This window comes from Protopterus annectens, chromosome 9.part0 (assembly GCF_019279795.1).
Source record: "Protopterus annectens isolate FY-2018-M chromosome 9.part0, PAN1.0, whole genome shotgun sequence".
NCBI lineage: Eukaryota > Metazoa > Chordata > Ceratodontiformes > Protopteridae > Protopterus > Protopterus annectens.
Genome location: NC_056743.1, coordinates 872884958 through 872908372, shown reverse-complemented (window position 1 = coordinate 872908372; position 23415 = coordinate 872884958). Strand labels below are relative to the sequence as shown.

At 38.6% G+C, this 23415-nt stretch overlaps 1 protein-coding gene across 5 annotated transcripts in view; it reads left to right on the top strand.

Moving 5' to 3' along the window:
* ARHGEF25 (Rho guanine nucleotide exchange factor 25) overlaps positions 1-17417 on the top strand; it is a 1549554-nt gene extending 1532137 nt beyond the window's left edge. For 3 of the 5 annotated variants that reach the window (XM_044083598.1, XM_044083600.1, XM_044083602.1), the window contains one exon: positions 16785-17417. In XM_044083598.1, the coding sequence (XP_043939533.1) occupies positions 16785-16907 (123 nt within the window). In that variant the 3' untranslated portion in view covers positions 16908-17417. Of the gene's footprint in view, positions 1-16577; positions 16612-16784 lie in introns of all 5 variants that reach the window. The other 2 variants (XM_044083601.1, XM_044083599.1) reach the window with 2 other exon arrangements.
* The last annotated feature ends 5998 nt before the right edge of the window (positions 17418-23415 follow it).

Genomic DNA, 23415 nt, shown 5'->3' with positions numbered 1-23415 from the left:
TAGCAGCTTTTTTATTTCTAGAGTCACTGTTTTCCTCTGACTGGGTGAAACATCAGGAATTTTGTTCACTGTTGGAGGTGGAAGAGAAAAAAAGAATTATATAACCTTTGGAAATAATTCTGTGCACCCAAATATCTTTTGTAATGGTTAGCCAGGCTATCTGGTACTGCGATAAGTGACCCCCGACTTCCTCCAGAAGAGGGCAATCAGGCCTCCTTTCAGGAGTACTGATAGAGACTATCAGAGAAAGAATCTCTGGACCCCTGGTTCTGTGGGCCTCTTCTGCCATGTGGATGGTGTCTTCTGTTCGAGTTCCCCCTCTGCCCCAGGGGAAACTTTCTGCAAGTGGATCATGGAATAGACCCTGGGATTTCCTGAACCACGTTTTTTGATCGCCTCATTGACTTCTCGAAAAGGATCTTTGAGGAGTCGAAAAATGTATGCCCACTGCAGACAGGGTCTTACCATCTTACTTACACCTGGAGAGTGTGTCTTTAACCTTAGGGCCAAACAATGAACTTCCATTAAAGGGAGCTGTGACGCCTGTACACTGACCCACCAGTCAAGGAGCCTCAATCCTCACCACTAACACCAGTGAGGGGCGTCCACATAGGGTAAGATAACAAATACACACACAGTAAAGTACAAGTTACCTTAAGAGCACACAGAGATCACAGTCAGTCTGGGGCTGGTTTCTCCCTTTCTCTCCAGATCCCCAATAAGTCTCCCCACTGGTATAGCTATAGGGTCCAGATCTCAGCCTAGTGGACAAGCTGAAACCACCAGCTCCCTCTTTGTCTAACCAGTGCATGTCCCTGCCCAAGTAGCTGACACACACACACACACACACACACACACACACACACACACACACACACACACACACACACACACACTTTCAGATAAGAGTTATATACAACCACACAGACATTTCTGAGGAAGGCTGGCACAGGTTCTTCATCTGTGCCCCTTTTACCCAGACTATAATGTAGAAATCACTGCCACCACCCACTAATATTTATCAGCTACTAAAAAGGCCCTTATCAAAGAGTGTCCAATTCTACTGTGCAATATTATTATCCAAATGATAAGTGCACCTGAACAGTCAAGGCTTATTTGTAGTGACTTGGACAGCATCACTATATATGTGCAATGTACTCTAGAGCTTACATTATCTCTACACAAAACAGCCGCAGTTGAAAGGTTTAAAAATATTTAATAATAAATAAAAACACAAGACAATACTTTTTACTACACAGTGCTAGTCAAGTGTTCAGACACAGGAAATACATAAAATAATACAGTAGAATAGTTCTGACATCAGTACAGAAAACAACTGTCTAATCTTCCTATTCCCTAGCTATTTCTAAAAGAGACTCTGAAGTCTAAGATCCTACTTGCATACAGAATACAGGCAGATACTGGTGAGTTGGATGTTCTCAAGACAAATGCAAAAATGCTCTTTAATCTCTCTCTTTAAATTGATAACACAGTGCTGCTTTGCATTATGCCATTCTTAACAATTTTCTGTTTTCCCAAGCTAACAGAAACTCAGAGGTTAATAGCACTTTTGATCTTGCAGCTGGTCAGGAAGCCGGAGCAATAAAAGAAATTATACATGTAAATTCTAGCCATTAACTCTGGCCTCAAAACAATAGGAAGAATTCCTTCATGCAGGCATCTCGGCTCCTGGTTTTGTGATCAAACAATTACACAATGCTTGACTTATCAGCTTTCCCACAGCAGTTACATTTTTGCAGTTCCACATTTAACACCATTTTTTTCCATTTAAGAGAACAAGCCTGTAGCTTATATTAATATTTACTAATGACAGAATTATCTACAAAATTCTACCTGTCTGGGCTGGCAACCTTCACCTATCTTCACAGGAGCATTGACAAACGATGACTTGAAGGGCTCCGCAAAATCACACAGGTGCATCCAGGCATGCCTCCTGATGGAAATGCCTGATCCCCGCTGCCCTTGAGACTCCTTCAGCTGTATGTGATATGAGCTTCATGGATGAATTAATGATAAATTGTAGGGGTCGCTAACTGTGAAGCAATAGAAGTATCTGCCTCAGAAGTACTGGTCTCAAAGAGAGATTTTGAAAGTTCTTTGATCAAATCTGTAATCTGGTGAAATGTGCCAAGTAATTCAGGAACCTGAGTACAGATGCATACACACACTTTCCAAATCTGTCCAGTGCCCTAGACTCCCTGTTAGGGAGATGAACAGAGAAACTTTGTTTCACACGTTCTTTCTTTGTTGCTGCTGCTACAACCATAGAATCCACAGGTACTTCTTTGTTCCAGATCTCTCTTCCCTTTGGAGGTGCCAGGATCCTATCTTGTCTCTTGGGGATCTGGTCATCAGAATCATGCTTCCTCCACACCCATCAAGAGATCAAATCAATTAGCTCATCAGTGGGCAGAGTCACCCAAGAAGTAGATGAGCCAGTACCAATTGGCTCCAGGAATACCAATTACTCTTGAGAAGGTTTATCAGTAGACCAACCACCCCTTTGTTTAAGGATCTCTAAAATGTGTCTAAGTGAGACATCATCAGGTGGTGATCTTTGGGAGCCCTTCCCCTTCATCAAAATCGGTATCTTCTGTGAACAACTCCTGAGGGGAGTTCAAGTGCCTCCTCTTGCACTTCCTCTTGCTAGGGACTTCTTTGGTGGGATTTTCCGGGGAAGTATCAGAAGAAATAATTATACCCTGCTGGGTTGTCTGGAGACTTTGGGCTGACTGTCCCTGTGGAGTAGAATGCTGAGTCTCAAGACTCAAAGGCATGTGGTCTCCAGAGGGAGGATCTGAGGGTGGAGGAACCATCTATGCTCTAGAAGAGAACACTCTCTCTACCACCTCAAAGGCAGAATGACCAAGAGAAGGAAGTTGTCAGATCTGAGAAGACATGCTTGTGGATCACTGGCTTCCTCTGACCTGAAGGCACACCACCCGAGGCAGAACCGAGCTATGAAATGCTGAGGCTCCAAGGGGCAGAAAGAGCTCCCAACATCTTTGGAGATGACTCTAACACCATCCGACCTGCAGAGAAGATATCGGATCCAAAGATAACCCAATCTTTGGATCTGAAACAGATGGCACCAGAAATCTCAGATCCAGAGCCCCCAAAGCCAAAGGACGGATCAGAGAAGGAGCCAAAATTAGTGGAGTAGAACTAGTAAAGGTCTCCGAACCCATGGAGGTAGGAGCTGGGAAACCTCCCATCTGTATTTATGTTGAGAAAAACTTTCTTGTCATTATGCCCACATCAGCTTCTGTGAGACTTCTGGAAGAACAGAAAAAAGCCATGGAGGGAAATCTTGAATGACTGCACCTTTCCAGGAATGGGGATGGGAGCCAAGAGGGGACAGGATCCAAGGAAGACACATATCTAGTTGTAGGTAGCTGCTTTGATTCAGGATGAGCTGGATCCAAAGATACGGATCTGGTATGCAAAGAAGCTTGCCTTTAGGATCCAAAGTTTTTCAGGCCTTCTTAAGTGGTTCTGAAGTCAGATCCAAAGAGGACTGAGAGGATCCAGGTTGGTCAGAAAGTATTTTCATGTCTTCTTTTCCATCTGTTTTGGAGGTTTGAGCTCCAGTAATCGAGTCTCCAAAGGATAAAAGAAGAAGGCCCTTGAGAATAAGTTTGTTCTTCCTGTCCACCAGTGCTCTGGAACTGAAGGCTTTACAAACAGAACAGGAAGACTGCAAATGGTCAGGACCCAAGCACACTTTTTGAAATCTGACGATTTGTCCAACATTTTAAACAACTAAACAGTGGTAAGTAACCCACTCTAGATAAAATAAGACTTGAGTTAAACCAGAAATAAGAAAGTTTTTTTATTTTTTTTTTGATTTTACAGTGCAGGTAAGAAAGAAAAAGGATGACAACAATGGTATTACGAGAACTACCCCAATGGTAAGAGAAAGATTACCAACAATGGTTAAGAGGAACTAACAAAAGGTAAAAAGAGAAGAAGAAATACCAACAAAGATTTACATTGAATGTGAAGGTTAAGGGAGGAGAAAGAAAATAAGTGAAAAAGGAAGTCTCTAAGTGGTATATGAAAAAATTCAATGTGTCTTTTAAACAATGCTGGAGAGCTGCAGGGACCAGGTCTGTGCACAGTGACAGCAAATGAGATCTGGGGAAGGCAGGGGACTGCTGCATTATGGGTAAGGGAGGAGCTTGAGAGGTTGTAATATCCACAATCTGCAAAAAGAGGGCCGATTCGGATTCACGCTCACATGTTGAGGAATGAATGAAAATTGACAACAGTCCAAACAAGCAAAAGGACAAGTTCCTGCAGTAAACAAGGTCTGATATAAATTCCACAAACAGCTGTTTTATATCAAAAGACAGTGATCACGTGACATTCATAGCCAATAAAATCTGAACAAATTAAAACTTTCATCATGTAACAATTATATAACGTCCTAAAAACATACAAATTACCTATGCAACATATGCACGTGTATATACACATGTGAATGTATTTACACAAAATAAATATAAACAGTACCTTCATATCTTTAATTGCATTTGCTTCTTAACCAATACTGACTTAATAGTAACTGCCGTGTTTAGTCTTGGGTGACTTTCAGCCCAAACTCTTATTATACATGCTTACTCTTTCAATTCCAACAAATTATTTAATTCACCCCTCCTACATTCTTATAAATTCTGTCAATCACTATGAACACAAAGCTATGTTCATGGCCATCTTTAACTATATGCTTGGCTAATGCATTTGATAAATTATTTCTTTTTTTTCAAAACAGGTTTATTGTTTTAACATATAAATTCTAAGAATCTCAGAGCAGTGTTCTGTTATACTGTCTTTTAGATTTTCTACTTCATTTACCTACATAGAATGCAGGACATTTTATGCATGTCGCCAGACAGACAATATTCACTGTATTACATGTAGCAAATAAATCAAACTGATATTCTTTCCTTGAACTAGGATCTACAAAAACTGTACTGTTTGAAGAAATATAGATCAGATTTTATTGGCTATGAATGTCATGTGGTCACTGTCTCTTGAGATAAACCAGCTGTTAGAACACATATATGTCTTTGCACTGAAGAAGGGTTGTACCAGAAACCTGTATGCTCTGCACGTTTATACGTTAAGTCCTTTATATGTAGATCTATTAAAGTTTTTACAAGCTGCGAGCATTTTTTGATTTGAACTTGTTCTGTGGTTTGTGAAAATTGACAACATCAGATCAGTTGGTTAATGGACAAAAAGCATAAGGCCCTAACACATTGCAGCATATTGAGACAGAGAGTTGATACATTTAGCCTGAATTCTGGTCAGTAGTTATTAGCATATGGACATCTTGAAAAAAACTGTGAAGGAAAAACAGATACAGCAGTGCATATATAGTTTTAATGTTTGTATTCACACTGATATTTTAAAACAGTTTAACAGAAAGCACTGCTGCATATTTGCTATACTTCCAGACACCTCACGCATTTATTAGTTTCTTCTTGGAACTACCTGGCCTCACCTTTGTTTTCCTCTAGACTGCCTATCATTTGCCTCTATGTATTGTTTAGTCTGTCAGCTTTTTAGTTATAGCTATTATATCTTGGTTTTATTTAGATAGTTTGTGAATTGGACCCATGAAGACTTACACCCACTGCATATTACAGTTGCATCACACAGCAGTAGCTTTCAGTGTTATGCATTTATTATTGGGTATCCCCAGTGACATAATGGAAACACCATATTGTCTTTCATGCATTGAGACCAAAGTGATATTTTATTGCATCTTTAAGTTCTTTTCAGTAAAACAAACTCAGAAAAGCTCAATTAATTGAAGTGGAGCTCACTAGGACCTTCTGTCACTTATTCCAAGCCTTTACCCTGCCTAGTGCCCCATTTGAACATGATCCAGCTCTGTTCATGCATGCACACTTGTGTGAGTGCGTGCTATGCCTTCCTGTCCATGGCAATGTGTAGTTCCACACTTACATGCACCCACAGTCCTTTTGGAAGGCTGATGCCTGTTAGCAGTTTGGCAGTGCCAAGCACATGTCCAGAGTCTATGTATTGTGTTCCCACTTCATTGCAGGAGTCAACCTCACAACAGACCAGTCTGCCTTCCACCTGCCTGATGGATGAGCCATTGGCCACTCAGTCCCACACTTCCTGGACAGGGCCTCCAGTACGTGAGCTGCTAATCCAATCTGGATCATTTCTGTCATAGTCAAGGCTTCATCCTTCTTTGCTACACATCTGACATGATGATATCTTTAAATGTTCAGCCTATCCAAATACAGAATGTCGTAGCAAAAATGTAGCAGGGGTGTACGAGGCACAGACCTCCCCATTAGGGAGTGCAGGAGGTAAAGACCCCCCCCGCCGGACAAAATGCTTTAAAAGTATAAAGACAAGGTTCAGAATTTCCTGTGTTGTTTGACTAATGAAAACTGCATCAGTCATTTTCCAGGGTCACTCACTTTCAATGTCCAACAAGTGACTTAAGTTAAGCTTATTGTCTAGTGTTAACACAAGCTTATACCTCCTGAAAGGCCTGTTTTCCAAGGGGTATCCACTCCCACCTCCTAAGTAAAGTGATAATACTCCATGGTCACTCGTCTTCCTATTCCCTTGGTAAGTACACTGTTCATTGTCTAAAGAGTCCCCCAACCCCTGCCCCATTTTGTCCAGTAGCATTTTATGCAGCTGTGCTAAACTGTTGTGGTAGCTCTGCCTTGACATTATGTGCTAAAGTAATTAATGAATGTGCTGCTTGTTCATGTAGTATACATCCTCTCTGAGCTCAGCTGGGTTTGATATAGCACACATACCCAGCCACACACAAATTCATGCACTGATCTAGAAGGAAGCAAGACAATTGTGTAGCTCTGCCTGTTAAGAAAATGAAGGTAACATAAGTATCCATAGGTGTACAGACTCTTCCCAACTGTACAGTGCTGCAGGAAGCCATGGAAACACTATGCCCTTAGAGATAGTTAGGGCCAAATGAGAGGGCCGCACACCATATTAGAATTAGGAGGAAGGTGTAATACGACACTGCAGAGTGCCTACTAGTGCTCCACTGTACCATGTTGTTTTTCATGGAACTGTAAGGTGTAAATGCTTTTTACCTTTCTGTACCATGTCAAAACCTTAAGCAGGAGAGATTAATGAACTGAAAGCACTCAATAACAGTGCTGCTGTGGTGTGTAAGGTGTCTTGAACTTGCACCTTACGCCTCAGTGAAAAAAATATGTGAATTCCCTCCCAGAATGTGGTTGATAAGTGGTAATTGCACTAACCCAGCAGACCCCTTCAATCATGGCACAAACAAGAAGCACAGTACAGGGTCTAGTAAGACACAGGTAAAGGTAAAACTGAGCAGGGGTGGCCTAAAACGGAGTTCCAAGCCTTGTGTATGCTTCACAACAGAGTACTACTGGGAAGTTACAGTTTGTCATGGTGACACTTCTAACTCCCTACAAATTACTTGATTATATTTTTGCCTCTTAAATATATGTAGTTTAATATATAAACTAACATAAAAGGCACAGTAGCGATGCAGGCAGTTAACACAGCACTAACCAAAATGCAGGAAACAAAGCTGAAAAAAACACTGCTTCATGAACTTTAAAATTCGGATTTATTGTGATACAAACAGAAGACGTGGTAAGCGCTTTCACCTGGATAGGCTTCTTCAGACCAAAAGAACCCCCCCTCTTGTACACCCTTATATGGCAAAAAAGGCGCCAAAAACAGATAAACCATTAAAGGCACAGTATCATGGTATACAACATAAATGAAGTGCTTACTCTAAAATACATTAACCATAGTAAAATAAAAACACCTATACCACTCATAAAACATGAATAGAGATGTATAAAAACAAAAAACTGCATAAATTCATACTAATTGCACAACACTAACAATAAATCCTCTCATAAAAATGCTCTCATAATATATGTAAAAAGCACAGTCATAACTATCACTTCAATCTCCTGGACTTCAGGAAAGGTCTCAATGGTACTTTCTCATTCAGTCCAGGAAAAACATCTGCTCTAAGTCTAACAATCCATTTAGATTCAATATTCTCAGTTCTACCCCTCACACCCCCCACTAAAACTAGTGTGTGTAAGATCTAGTACTTTAAAACAAAAAAGATGTGTGGAATCATTAGACAAGACATGTTTGGACAGAGCATTGACAATGGAATGAATCCTGATCTGGTAGAGATGTTCCCTTATTCTGTCCCTCAGCCTCCTGTCCATCTTGCCTACATAAAACGCAGCACAGGCTCCACAGGAGGCCAAATAAACAACATGTGTAGATTCACAGTTTGCATGAACTCTAATTTCATGGTTAGTGCCATAGATAGGGTGATAAAAATGGACATCAGTGTCTATGGAACAACAGTAGTTGCAACTATCACAGGGTACAGTACCAGCAACCCTATCACCTCCACCATCCATAACAGGATAACACAGCAATTTCTTTAGATTCAATCTATTCTTATAGACAAAACCTGGGGCAGCACCCACAATTTCCCTCACATTCGGGGCTAGTGTTAACACATCCCAGTGTGATCTAATCACATCCTTCAACCTACCTACATCCTTAGTATAATATAAGGGCACTTTGAAACCATGATTTCTACTCCCTGCCAGAACACCCTGGGAGGGGTCATCATGGTCCACTACAGTCTCAGAGAAAAAGGGTGCAGCAGCTTGTTCCCTCAAATTAATGAGGTCTGCCAATCCTCTCTCCATATCAGATGTCTGATATTCCTTGCTCTTAAACCTCTCACATAAATCCCTAACATCTGCCTCAAAACCATCCTGACTGGGATTATACCATGACGTCCTACATACCTGACCCCCTCACAATATTACCAAAGATGTAACCTGGATGCATACTGCGTCTGTGGAGATAGGAATTGCGTTGACACTCCTTTCTATACACACCTGTGTTCAATAGGTCACTTTACAATCTCTGAACATAGACATCCAAAAAGGAAATCCAATTCTCAGAAACCTCATGGGTAAATTTCAGATATTGCGTTAGACCATTAACTCTCTCCAAGAAGAGCAATAACTCATCTTTCATGCCCTTCCAAATGAAAAACACATCATCTACAAAACGCCTATAAAACATCACGTTCCTCAAAAATCACCTATACCAAACAAGAACTTTTTCATTTTAAAGTACTAGATCTTACACACACTAGTTTTGGGGGGGGTGAGGGGTAGAACTGAGAGTATTGAATCTAAATGGATTGTTAGACTTAGAGCAGATGTTTTTCCTGGACTGAATGAGAAGGTACCATTGAGACCTTTCCTGAAGTCCAGGAGATTGAAGTGATAGTTATGACTGTGCTTTTTACATATATTATGAGAGCATTTTTATGAGAGCATTTTTGTGAGAGGATTTATTGTTAGTGTTGTGCAATTAGTGTGAATTTATGCAGTTTTTTTGTTTTTTGTTTTTATACATCTCTATTCATGTTTTATGAGTGGTATAGGTGTTTTTAGTTTACTATGGTTAATGTATTTTAGAGTAAGCACTTCATTTACGTTGTATACCATGATAGTTGTACTGTGCCTTTAATGGTTTATCTGTTTTTGGTGTCTTTTTTGCCATATAAGGGTGTACAAGAGGGGGGTTCTTTTGGTCTGAAGAAGCCTATCCAGGTGAAAGCGCTTACCACGTCTTCTGTTTATATCACAATAAATCCGAATTTTAGAGTTCATGAAGCAGTGTTTTTTCAGCTTTGTTTCCTGTATTTTGGTTAGTGCTGTGTTTACTGCCTGCATAGCTACTGTGCCTTTTATGTTAGTTTATGTACTTGGACTGAGTTTGGCACAGGTAACGTTAGTCCTGTGGGAAGCGATATTTCTTGGACTTATATGTAGTTTAATATTTAACCAGAGGGGCATCATATGAAGTAATTTTGTCGCACTAAGTGAAAGTACTTAGTGGCAGAGAAGACCAAACTGCAGGCAAATAAAAACCATCAATACAAGATATTTAAGAGAGTTTCCTCACAAGAGTGATGGCTAGTAGATCAACATTTAACATTAATATGGACATTACAGCCTTCGATACATGTTCTGCAGAATAATTCTTTAAATGAAACTGTCATGTTGTGTATTTTGAAGTTTCCCCTTTCACCGTGTTGTGTCACCATGGAATTAGTATTTATAACTAAGAAAGTGTGGGCTTTTGTCCATGCATGTGTGTGTGTGTGTGTGTGTGTGTGTGTGTGTGTGTGTGTGTGTGTGTGTGTGTGTAAGAGGAGCGCAGGGGTGTTTTTTAGCAGCAAAACATATTTTGATACGTGTTACTGGTTTGCAGGTGATTTGTTCCTCATAAGTTTTGGATGAGTAGTTATTTCAAACAGTTGTTCAGTCATTCATAAGTGAGCACTCTCCTTGATAGCTTGAGGACTTCTGTAACCTAAAATGTTCTCACATGGCTGAGGGAAGCCAAATGAATTGGGGGTTTTTGTACCTACTAAGGATGCTTCCTGGGTGACTTCCCATTGGACATGTACCCCTACAGTCCACTGGATGTAGGCCTTCGGGTAGACCTAGAGCACTCTGAAGGTATCGCATCTCACAGTCATGCGTGGATTCTGCAGGGTAGGTGCTGACCCTTTGTTGGGAGGGGGAGGTCTGGCCTGCCCTTCATACCCTGCTACCACTGTGACCTTTACCAGGTCAGGTGGTTTAGAAAATGAATGAATGATTCACAGCAGGGTAGTGCTAATTTGATGTCTCACCTCACCAAAAGAAGAAGTCATTAGTGACAATAAGGTCTTCATTCTAGAATATTTTGCTTATAGCTTTCCTAAACTGGGCTAATACCCTTGACTGTAACACTTTGAAATATGTTATCTCACTCACACCTGTAGCACCTTTTTATGTACTTCATTTTAACAGTCCTACCAACTTATGATGTTATGACATATTTTGGGGCTGTGTTTCTTAACTAATTGACTTACCAATTAATAACTGGCAGCATATTAAAAGTCAAAATATAAGAATCAATATGCGCCTCTTTGGAGATATTAACAACTGTTTGTCACTTTTTATTAATATTCTTATAACTGAGTGAGCTCTGTAAGAAGCTTAATGCAAAATGTCATGGTGGGAGACGGAAAAAATACTGACACAGTTCTTGTACAGAGCACAATGCCAGAGATATTTACTTTTATGTTTGTTAAATGATTGCATGCACTGGTCCAAAGTCCCTTTTCAGGCATGACCTGAGCCATGTGGCACAAACAATCAGATCAAAAGAGTTCAGAACAATCAGCATTAAGAGTACATGCCGTCTTTAAGTGTGAACGTACAAAATTGATGTATCATAACCATTGCCTTTAAGTGTCAAGGAAACAATTTTAATTTACAGTTAGTTAAGATCTAAAGAAATATGTATTAATTATACAGTAGCCCTGATTCATATGTACAGAAGATTTCTTGTAAAATGTTTACTGTTTATTAGGAAATAGTGTTAATTTTACAAAATCAAGACAGGTAAGCGGGAAACAATCTAGAGATGAGTTTTTAAATGTTATGTTAAATATAAGGGCAGCAAGCAAGTGAGAATATAATAAAGATGAGATGATAAAAATGTAAGCTGTATGAAATAGGGGAGGTAGGCCTTTGGAAATAAATCTGGAGAGTTTATCATTTGTTATGTATGAATCTCAAATGTTACATGTTTGCATACTGTTAATAGAACAAACACATATGTGTTAGCATTTATTATATTTACTTACATATATACAAAATTTACTAAAAGTCTGTCATATTACACTTAGGTTATGTGTCATTTTGATTGAAGGTAAGCCTATATATTATTAGCAATGTTCATTCCGCTACTCTTGTGTGCTTAAACACATGCATCTGTTTTCAGGTTGGAGGTGCCTCTTAAGTTGGCTTCTAAAATTAGAAAGTTTATCAGAATTTCTAATATTTTGGTGGAGTGTGTTCGAGATGGCAGGAATAGGTTTATTACAGGATTTCTTCGCTACTACTACCATGTATGAAGATCGAAGTAGCAAATTACTACCCTAGTTTCTTAGTGGGTGCAAGCTGTTTCTAAGTTGTAGTTTGTTCTTTAATGGAGGGCAGTCCATCCATCCCTTCATCCGCAACCCCTTTTTCTCATTTTTAAACATGGGGTCGGGGTGTCACTTCAACAGTGGCAATCAACTAGAGCCAAGGATCACACAACCAAGTGGCTAGCCCTGCCATGGCTTTTCTTCCATACTACACACTTGCATGCAGACTCACATGTATGACCGATTTATAATGTCCAGTCCACAAACTATATGTCTTTGGAATGTGGGAGGAAACAGGGGCACCCGGAGGAAAGCCACATGAGCACAGGGAGGACATCCAGACTCCACAAAGAAGGCACCCCAGCAGAGAATCGAACTGGAGGACCTCTTGTTGTGAGGTGACAATGCTTTTCACTGTGCCACTGTTCTGCCCCCCAGTAACTTTCATTTAATAGTTTAAATGTAACTGCACTAAGTAGATAAGAAGCCTTTGTTGTTACTAGTAGTCATGTGGATTTTTTGTTGATTAAGCAGTGATGCTCCTTATGGAAACCCAAATGTATGAAGCACAGTATTTTGTATTTGGTCTTCTGTAATATGTGCATGCTATGGCGAGTGCAGGGCGATAATGGAGGCAGAGTATTCTAACCGTGGTTGTAAGATGCTAATAGAAATTACTTTCCTTGCTTCTTTTGAGAGTAAGTGAGAGTACTTTTTGGGGCAGCATTTCAACATGTGGCAGCAGTGACAGTGACTGATGTAGTAAAAGTGTTTCTGTTAGGAAACAGTGGGAATGGCCACCTGCTGTTTCATCTATTGTAGTTGTTTGGCTTGAGTTAATCTTTTAGTTCTGCTCATTAGTATAACAGCTGATTTTTTTGGTGTTGAGATAAAGCTTACATAATTGCAACCATATTCATAAGCTGTCTAGGACTTGCTGAAGAAAATATGTTGGGGTGAAGACCTTTGGCCCTGGTAAGAGCTATGTTATCCGTATGAAGTCTACAGCTTAGATCTAATGTTTTCCACAGAAGGTAATTGATACACAAGTAAGAGTAATAACAGGCCTAAGAACTAGCCTTGTGGCATTTGTTCGTGGCATATAGCAGTACTGGTCTGGAGAGAGAGATAATTACAAAAGATCTGCTGTTTAGGTAATTAGAAAACCACGGGCAAACTTCATCAGAGAACCTTCATCATTTACATTTGTAAATTAGAAGATTGTGAGCGACACACTTTATGGCTCGTTTTAGGTCTGTGTAAAAGAGTCCTATAACATTATCTTTTTCCATATGAGTGTGCAGTTCCTTTGTGAGGAAGTGAATAGATACAGTGGTACTATAATTAGGCCAAAAAACATGTTATCTATCTATCAGAATATCATTCTAGAAGGCAATAGTACCTGGTGTTGGCTAGTAATTATGAATATATGTAATATTTTCATATGTAAAGTAATATTTCCAAAGCCATCTAACTTGCAAATAATAGTATAACATCAAGTGAAATTTTAAATGATGTTCTACAAAGTTGTCATTCATACTTGCACTCTGCATAGTACAGCTTGAGAAATATTGATTGTGTAATTCATATTGTTAATTGTGCAAATAGGCATATTTTTTAAATTATTTCTGTAAGTGTATCAATAAACAGGCACCCAGAAAGGGATTTCTTGCCATCACGTAAATGTTCATCTCCTGCACAAGAATGCTGCTGACACTTAATGAATAGGCTGTACAGTTTACAAATATGAAAATCTGTTTGGAAAAACTTTAAAGAAAAATATTCAGGATTTTTACTATTTTGTAATATATTATTCAGGATTTTCACTGTCTTGTAATATAGTACTGTACCATTATTCATGATTTTTACCATTTTGTAATATATTACAGTACCATTATACAGGTTGTGAATGCACTGACTTTTAGCCTCATAAAGATGTTTCGCTGAGCATATTGCTATTTGCAGATTTTAATAACTTTTACTTTTCACAAGATATTCAAAATTGTTTGACTTCTGTTCTTTAACTTGATTTTTCCTAAAATGCTTAGCAATCTAAGAATGCATGTAAGGTAATGGAGGTGTGACTTTCCACAGCTATTGGGGATGAATGAGTTAAATTATACTGCAGGCCCTCATTTTCTCACTGACATTTAAAGTTGGGTCGTTTCGTCAAATTATCATCAACAGCAGTGTACTTGAATTACTCTTCACTAGCTTACAAGAGTTTTGTTTATACGTACCATAAAATTTGATGCTGTGGCCATTCTCTATGGGCACTCTGATATTACCAGCCGCACTTGGAGAATATGCCCTCCCACTGAACCTACTAATTCTTCTGTGCCATCGGGGCAGTTTTGTTTCTCAGTCCTCATGTCCATCCTGGAAAATATTCCTGTGACTGACCTCCATGGGCTTCTTCCTTTATTTCAGACCAGATTACCTGTACAAGAGGCATCATCTTCATTGACCAAACATGGTTTTCAAACATCAGAAAATCCTCCTCCCACCAGCAGAGGGTGATTCCTTCCAATCCTACACTCACAAGCCATGGCTCTAGTTTAGAGATATTCATGGTAGATCTTCACATTTATCTCAGCTAGAGGCCAGTAAATGAATACTAACAGATTCTCAGTTTGGTCACAGATGATCATGTCTTTGAGTATTTAGGTCTTCTCTCATTAATGGTGTTCTTTTACCCCGCAGGGTGCGCACTACTTTCAGCCAAAAGTGATGCTGCATGTATATCCCTCTGTACCCTTAGTGTTTAATAATGTACATGCCATTGTGGCAAATGCCATACAGAGGACATGGCTCTATCTGTCCTCTGCCTGCACACCACTTCCTAATATCCACAGGGCAAAACACTGTTGTAGAGCCACTTGTTCTGGCCTTCTCCATAGTTGCATGAAGGCTATATTCATCATGAAAAATTAATGTATCCTTGACAAGGCAGTCTTTACCCTTGGTATATGGTTACTTGCTCATGTTAACACAGAGTTTAGGTATGAGGAAACTGAATGCTTTAGATTGAAGAGAAAGCTTGAGTATTTGTAAGTTTGGACAGTTCTGAATATTTACTAAAGAAAGAAGATTAACATTTTTCTCATCCTAATTGAGTGTAACCTTCCTAGAAATAAAACAGTGGTATGATTAAGGTGATCTCCAGGGTTAAAGTCAAATCCAAGAATGGCCAGGTCAACAGAACAAAAGTAACTGTAAGGCCTTGCAAGCCCTATGAATGAATGTTGATAAAGATGGTAAAAAGCAATGTGTCAGGTTCTGAATAATGCCCCAGATGAGACTTGGAAGACGTGAACATTGAGGACAGTGATATTACTTGGCATACATCGGTTGATACTCAGTAAACCAGAAACGAGGGCCACAGCCAAGCCACAAAGGGCAAAACTCCCTAACAGAGAGGGGTCATTTGGAAGAAAGGCTAACAGAACATTCACAAAAAGAACACCCAAGTGTATGGTCGGACTTGGTGAGGAAGCACATGGTTCTGGTGTACTCTTCCTGAAGTCTGAGTTGTGCATGGCAAAGTGGCTCATTGATCACTAAATAATCCCTTAACCACTTGGAAACTAGAGGCCCAAGAACCTGATTAAGATAGGACAGCAAGGAAACAGATTGAGAAATGAGTGGGTTAGAGTTGACGCTCTACTTTTAGGAACAGAGTCAACAAAGGATTACTTACAAATGTCTGGGATTATTTACACTGTGACCAACACATCACATATGTATATGATTTTTTTGTGTAAAAGTTTAGTATTCATTGGTGAATTTTCATTTAGATAAATATTCCGTAAAATGCAATAATAATAAAAGATACATACGTAAGTGTACGTTTCAGTTGTCTTAGCTTTTACATGAAAGTTTTGTTACACTGTGAGATAGATTCCAAAAGACTTGCTGTCAGTGTAAGTGATCTCTGTAGTATAAGGCCTATCCATAAAGCAGTCTTACACCAGAGTAAACCACTTACACAGAGAGCAAGTTTTTCCCTAAGTCTGTATGTACAGCTGTGAGTTCAGAAACTGCACTGGCAAAATCTGATGCTTCATCACGTTACAAATATTTAGTTATCCATAATGAACAGTAATATCTGGATGAGTATGTAGCAAAACTCTGCAAACTAGCTGCTACATAGTAAGGAGATTGATTGAGCAAGTTTAGCAACATTTACTAAATTCTTTAACAATTGTATAGTATTTAAATATTTTAATTTTGTCTGATCTTTTGTAATTTCTGATTAAACCATATGCCTCTGGAATTAATAAGTACTTAATGTTTACTTAATAATATATAACACTCAATTTCTTTTTCTTAGTATTCAGTTCTTTTCTCTAAGTGTGTCTACACAGGTTCTAGCATATAGCAGTCCAGATAGTTACTTGTTCAATGTTTTTTGCATGAAACTTGAGAAAACAAAATATTCTTAAATGGATTATATATCTGTTATACATTTTAATATATTTTTTTAAATTCATGTATGCTTCTGGAGGATTCTTTTCTAGTAATATTTGCTGAGAGATAAGGTATTTACATATCTTTCCATGGCTGATTTTTAGTCTTTTTGGATTATATTTCCTTTTTTGTTAACTTTTGTCGGGGTTTGCATTGTGTCTGTCATAATCTAAGTCAATTGTTTATATAACTGAATGCTAGCATGAGGTCATGTTTGACTAATATGGCTTCTTATGTTTTTCAGCAGACAATCGGTATACCGCCCCATCGACATTCCAGATCACCTGAAGGTCAGGATGCCAGCCCAGGAGAAGAAGCGGATTCACGTTTAGTAAGCCTGTCAATGCTTGATGAAGATGAGCTGTAAACGTGTGGCGTTGTACATTTCTGGATCTGGGACAGGAAACAGGGACCTGCTTTACAAGACTTGTAACATACAGCTGCTTGCAATGTCTGTCTGCCACCTGTACTGGCTGCTTATTGGATATAACTGGGTTGTCAATACAGAATTATTCAAAACCGGATATCTAGCCTGTTAGACCTGGATTACGTGCTCCTAGGGTGTGAAATTGATTGATGTTCAGTGCAGAAGGCACTAACGTTACAGAGCAGGTCAAAGACAGCTTTATTCAGATTGGTGGCCTTTTTCTCTGTGGTGAACTTGAGTGCAACCTCATCATATGGCCAAAGTTTGGGTATTGCTGGAATGTAGCATACTGTATATGGGGATGAACAAGCAGTTGTGAAGGACAAAAGGAGCCATAAGCAAAGCAAACGTTTGGGGAAATGCCTTTCTATAGTCCTTGGGTTATTTGTTCTTCACATTTTCAGCTTTATTTAAGCTGTTTTACATTAAAGCTGAAAGTTATCCAAACAAGTGCTTTTCCTGATTTTTTGTTTACTGTGTTTTACTTGGGACTTCCTCATCACACTTCTCTGTAAGTATGCTCACATAACAAAACTGCGTGAAAGATGGCAATACTGCTACTTTGTGGTGGTACTTTTGTATTTATAACTGGAGTCTTTTATCAGTCACTCATTCCTCCAGGGTTATTGGTCCTGTCTGTAATCTAACATGTTTGCATTTAGAGGTGCAGTAGTTAAAGGGGATAGTTTCTTCAATGATTTTTGACTAGCTGGAATATAATATTTTATTTCCGATCAGGCCTGCATTTATCTTATTTTAGTTGGGGAGGTATGTAAAAACAGAGGCTAAAGTAGTGTATTCCATGTCAGATCGTACTTTTGATTACACTGGACATTTTGCATTCTGGGACACAATTATGTACTTTACTGAGTATGCCGAATTGTATTGAAGGCTTTGAATACACCTTAAGAATCGTATGATCTGTTATGACTGATATGACAGTTGAGTAGATCAGTTTCATTATTGTTCGTGTTTGTACAAGAGTATCTATTGTGATCTGTACAATAGACTTTGTCTTCAGTAGCAAACAGTCAGTGGTCAGTTCATGAGATACTGATGGCATGTCCAGCAAGTGACAGTATGCATAAATTTACTTTACTTCAGTCAACATTGCATGAATTTACTTCAGCCAACATTAAATGAATGAGTGCAAGTTTAATTTAAGTTAATTTTTTCATCACAACTCATTAGGATAAACCTAGTGTGTGAATTTAGTTGATGGATTTCAGGGGTATTCTGTGGAACATGTGCTGGCTTAAGTGGCAGCTATATGGTGTGTGTTGCCATAGGGAGGTACTTTGAGGTGCAGAGATTTCAGATGGAGTGGTCATTAGGAGAAGCCTGGGGTTTACTTTCTTTATGGAGAGTGTAATGGATACATCTGTTAAGTCATGAAGGTAGCATAACTGGCATAAGTGTCTGTGTGCGTGTGTGTGTGTGTGTGTGTGTGTGTGTGTGTGTGTGTGTGTGTGCGCGCACGCATGTCTGGATATTAGTGAGATGATTAGTACCTGTAGATGTGTGCATTTTATGTCCTACTGTTTTGGCATGTATAGTTTCAGTATTTGGTTTGTCATTTATTTCATATAAAGCTTTAGCCTCCAGAAGGACAAATGTTAGGATTCTTTCCATATTAAGCTGTGTATAAAGAACAAAGCAGCCAGAATCACAAGTCTTGAGCATGGGATGTGCAGTGTATGGCCTGACACTGTATGCTTTGTCATATTTTATGAAGTTTGTATTGTATGTGCTAGTAATCCATTGGTAGAAAAGACCCACGTTTGATTAGCAGGCTGGGTGTCAGATGGTGGTTGGAAAAGTAGGCTTGAGTAATGTTTGCCTGCTCTTCTTCTGCTGTGGGACAGTATTTCTTTTTCTGAATTACAGCACTTGATGGAAACCAAGGGTCCAAGTGCAGGCCATGCAATACGATGTGCAAGTACAGAAGAATTTTCAGGTGAATTGCATTATTGTCATTGCATGCCATGCATCAGTGGAAGAAAAGGTGCACTAGACAGAAGAGCCTCGGCCTGCCATCAGGATGGCACTAGTACTGGAACGGCTTGATCTTCTCCTTCCTCCCTGGAATGCCACACAGTTCTCCACACATGCTGGTGCTCTGTCCAGATGGAAAAGTGGTCATTCACCATAGGGGTGATGGCTTCAGAGACAGAAGATGGATACTTGGACATGACATGTAGCACATATCAGGAGAAGGCACCAAAACAGAGATGAAAAAGAAAATTATGAGTGGTGATAAAGTAACTGCTTTTAGTGGCCTGCTGGACATCCAGCATAGTCATAAATAAATTAGAAGTCATCTGTTTGCTTCGTATTGCACTATAATAGATGTAGCAATAAACCTGTTCAGTCCAATTCAGAAAAAAAGCAAATGTTTATTAAATGCAAATGTTTAATCACAGCAAGCTTGTGGCAAACTGAGCTCCCAATCAGGCTAAAATTTAAACAGCACAGAAAGCCCACCTTAAGTAAGAAATGCACATTCTGAGTGAGGTAAACAACAAATCACATTCTGAGTGAGACAAACAAGCAGTTACAAAGTGATAAAGTATCAGCTGACATTTAATTTCTGTTATTTGTTTAATTTCTGTTATACTAGGCCGTTTTTTATTTTTTAATTTTTTTATATTGTTACTTCCGTATGTTCAACATGGAACTTTTCTCCCTGGGCCTCCACTGAAAAAGTGCGTCCAGTCAGACTTTCCCAGTAAACAAATGTAAAATAAAATAAAATCAAATAACTGATCCAGATTTAACTGTGGTTTCAATGGAAACAAATTATTTAAGCATTTCTTTCCTGTAGACATAGTGTGACTTATTATGCTGTCTGTATGTAAGAATTGTGGAATATCTCTGAGAAATAATGTGTCCAGTCATAGGTATATAGTCAAATTATTGAGTCAGGGTATAACTCTAGACTTTGGTTTTGTAAATAGTCAGCAGGTCTCCTCAAGAAATTATGCTGCAAGGTATTTATTTATGTAGGTATGTATGTACATTGATCTGGATAGTGAACTGATAACCGAGTGCACCCATTTCAGCCACAACCTGGTAGCTTCAGAAAAGTAATGAGAGGGTATGTCATATGTATGGCCAGAAGAGAATAACTCTACTACAGCACTACAGTGAATGCATATAAATAGTGCACAGGATTTATACATTCACAGTGCCTTCTTAATCTGCACACTAAATGACAAACTGAAATGTTTTTAATGGAAAAAGTTTAATGTCTTTTCAGTCAACCATTTGTTTTCATTTCTTGGTTTGCTGCATGTTTTCTTTTGTCATTTGTAATGTTGTTTTAATTAATATGATTTTAACTCTCTTTCTCTCATTTCCTGAAGGATGTACATTACCTTCCTTTAGTCTATCTTTATACAGCTTGTGTATAGATTCCCAGACATTTCATCTGGCCTACTATGAGCGGACAGATGTCTGAGTCGGGCTCCTTTAATTTGCCTTTATACAGCTTCTTGTGCTCACACTTTGTACTGTTTTGATTGGCCCTCTACAGACAACTTAAGCCTTTTCTGTCTCTTTTAAGGCATGATGCATCCCAAATTGCATAGAGTATTCTGGTTGGAACCTTACTAGTTCTCTGTTGTGATGAAAATATATTTTTGCATGTGTGTGTGAAGCAACTTTGTAATTTTCTGAGAATCCATAAGTAACTTTCCTTACTGATTTATTGCATTAATTTCTTTTGATTGTTATACAGAAAATTGTTATAATGTCTGTTTCCAGTTTTAGTGTTCAGTATACTTCACCCCGGTATCATTTTTCAGGTGAATTTTTCCATGCAGCTTATGTAGACTCCAAACCATTTCAGTGGCCTTCCTTTGGGCAGTCTGATGTACTTAATCAGGTTACTTTAGTCTGTTTTCATATAGCTTGTCTTCAGACTCTGCACTATTTGACTTGGCTTCCTATGGGAAATCTCTACTTTGGCTTTAGTTTTCAAGGTTTGATGTCTCTCAAATTGCACAGTGTATTCCAGCTGGAACCTTAGCAGTATGAACAGTGGTGGGCTTGGAAGTGAACCATGGTGCATATCCACTACCACTGGGAACCCCTCCATGAATCTGAGCACTGCTTGTACTTGTGTCATACGTCTCAACTGTCCAGACTTTCGCAGAATGTCCAGATTAGTCTCATATTTTTGGCCTGTTCCTCATAATTTTTTTTTTGCTTTTCTATCAAATTATTGCAGATTAATGTCAAAAGGTAATGACAGACATTTGAGTTTCAGACTTCATGCCCTTCGGAAACTTCATTATGATTCAAAACCTGTTATTCTATCAACTTCCTAAATTTGTAAGAGCTGTATCTAAAAAACTGTCCCTAGTTTGGGGGCTTGTCCAGATTTCTTTTGCTGAAAGGTTGAGATGTATGACTTGTGTCACTTGGTCTTTGGACTTTAATTTCAAATTTTGAACCATCACAGAACCACCCAATCAGTTGAGATGAATAATATTATTTGGTACTTATGTATTATCGCAACCAGATTTTCGCGGTTGTGGTAATATGTTTGTTTGCCTAAAAACGGATAGTGGGAGTTATGTTAAGGTGGAATTTGATGTTTTCAGTGGGTATGACTTAGTTTGTCCTTAAATTTGGTAAGGTAAATCAACGTGGAGATGTGAATCTTGGACTGCGTACTGTAAAGTTGGTTACACTGACGTTATGCTGCAGGAAATGAAAGTCAGACACCTGGGAAAATGTTTGGTTGAACTTCTGCTGTCCTGCAACATGGATTACTAAGTTGTACAATACTTTCTTCAGAGAATAAGGCACGGAGACCTGCAAATCTTTTTTTTTGGTAAATTGTTGGATTTATTGTTTACAAACTGTTGAATAGAACTGAAGTTAAGGAGAATATGCATGTGCACACTTTATAAAAGTACGTGTACAACGGAGGCTGTTCTGTTTAGCGGTAGTCCGATAATAATTTTTTGGAGTCGTTGCCAATAATGGTTTATTTTTTGTATTCAGATGGTGTTATCCTTGTGGATACTACTTACTGTTGGACTGTTTAGTGAATGTTTTACGGCAGCATACTTGTGGATTGCTCAGTCGCTGGTTTACTGTTTGGAATGTGCCTAACACAAAACAGGACTTGAAAATGTGGTATGAGTGACTTGATTTTGGGAACGGCACACCTTCAAAGAAATACTCATTTTTCAAATATTACACTGTTATTCCTACCTAAACAAAGTGTTTTGTTTTAAAGATAACATTCCCTCTGTGATTCTGCATACATTTCTGCTTTACATTACCCATGGGAAAGAAAGCGGTATTATCTTAAAAATCTGGTTGCGATAATACGTAAGTACCTATTATTTTATAGGTGAAGCATCTTTGTAGTTTTCTGTGAACAAGACTCCTCTACCCAAGAATCGCAGAATCCATACCCAAGAATCTCAGAATCCATAAATTCTTTCCTTACTGATTTCTTGTCTTACTTTTCTCACTTTAAGTTATTCAAAATTGCCATAATGCTTGATTCCAGTTTTAGTATTAAATGTATTTCACTCCAGTATGTATCCTTTTTCATGTGTATTTTCTGAAAGAAGCATTATTTCATTTTTTTATTTAAAGAAATCATTAAATCAAAGCTACTGCACATCAGTCCATTTTTATTTTTATCCTTTTTCATTGTACATTAGTTCTGTTAATAGGTTTTGATGAATTCCATAGGTAGATACTAGTCACTTGATCTAGTAGACCCTTTCCAGCCTAGTGACTGCAATTCCCAATGCTTGCTCCCCCTTTACATAAGAGATTGGGGTCAGACCAGAGGGGAATTTCTGGATCCCCCATCCACTCACAGACGTTTGTTTTGCAAAGAGCTGTGAAGTTGTTTGATATGAAGAATAAGCTTATTCCAATCTCTGGGAAAGATGTAAATCCTGCCAAACAGGATCTGTTTACATTACAATGAAGACTGTAAGAGACAGAGTATTAATATAGGAGTTTTAGTCATTCCCTGTAGCACAGTGATTTCATATCTAAGATTTTCTTTGTGAGGAAGCATTTTTGTTTTTCTGGCTTATTGATATGCCTGGATAGGAACATGATAAAGGAAGCATTAAATTTCCGTATGGGCCTGACTGAAGGATGACTTAGAGAAAGACGATGACTTAATTTTTCCATGCAGAATATACCTTTAATAATTAGTTGGGATTGGTAAAAATGTTTCTTAACTATATATGATAGATTGTGGTCAAAAGAATTTATAGTCCATTAATATTGCAATGGTCTCTAATGACAATATCTATTATGAGGGGGTGTCATTTATTTGAAATGGGCAGGGGTGCAATTGTTTTTCAGAGTATAATGCTCTATTCTCCAATACCATGACTTTCTTGGGATTGACATCTTGTAGAGGATATGGTTGCCTTCTGAGCTAATGACCACTCTAAATTTG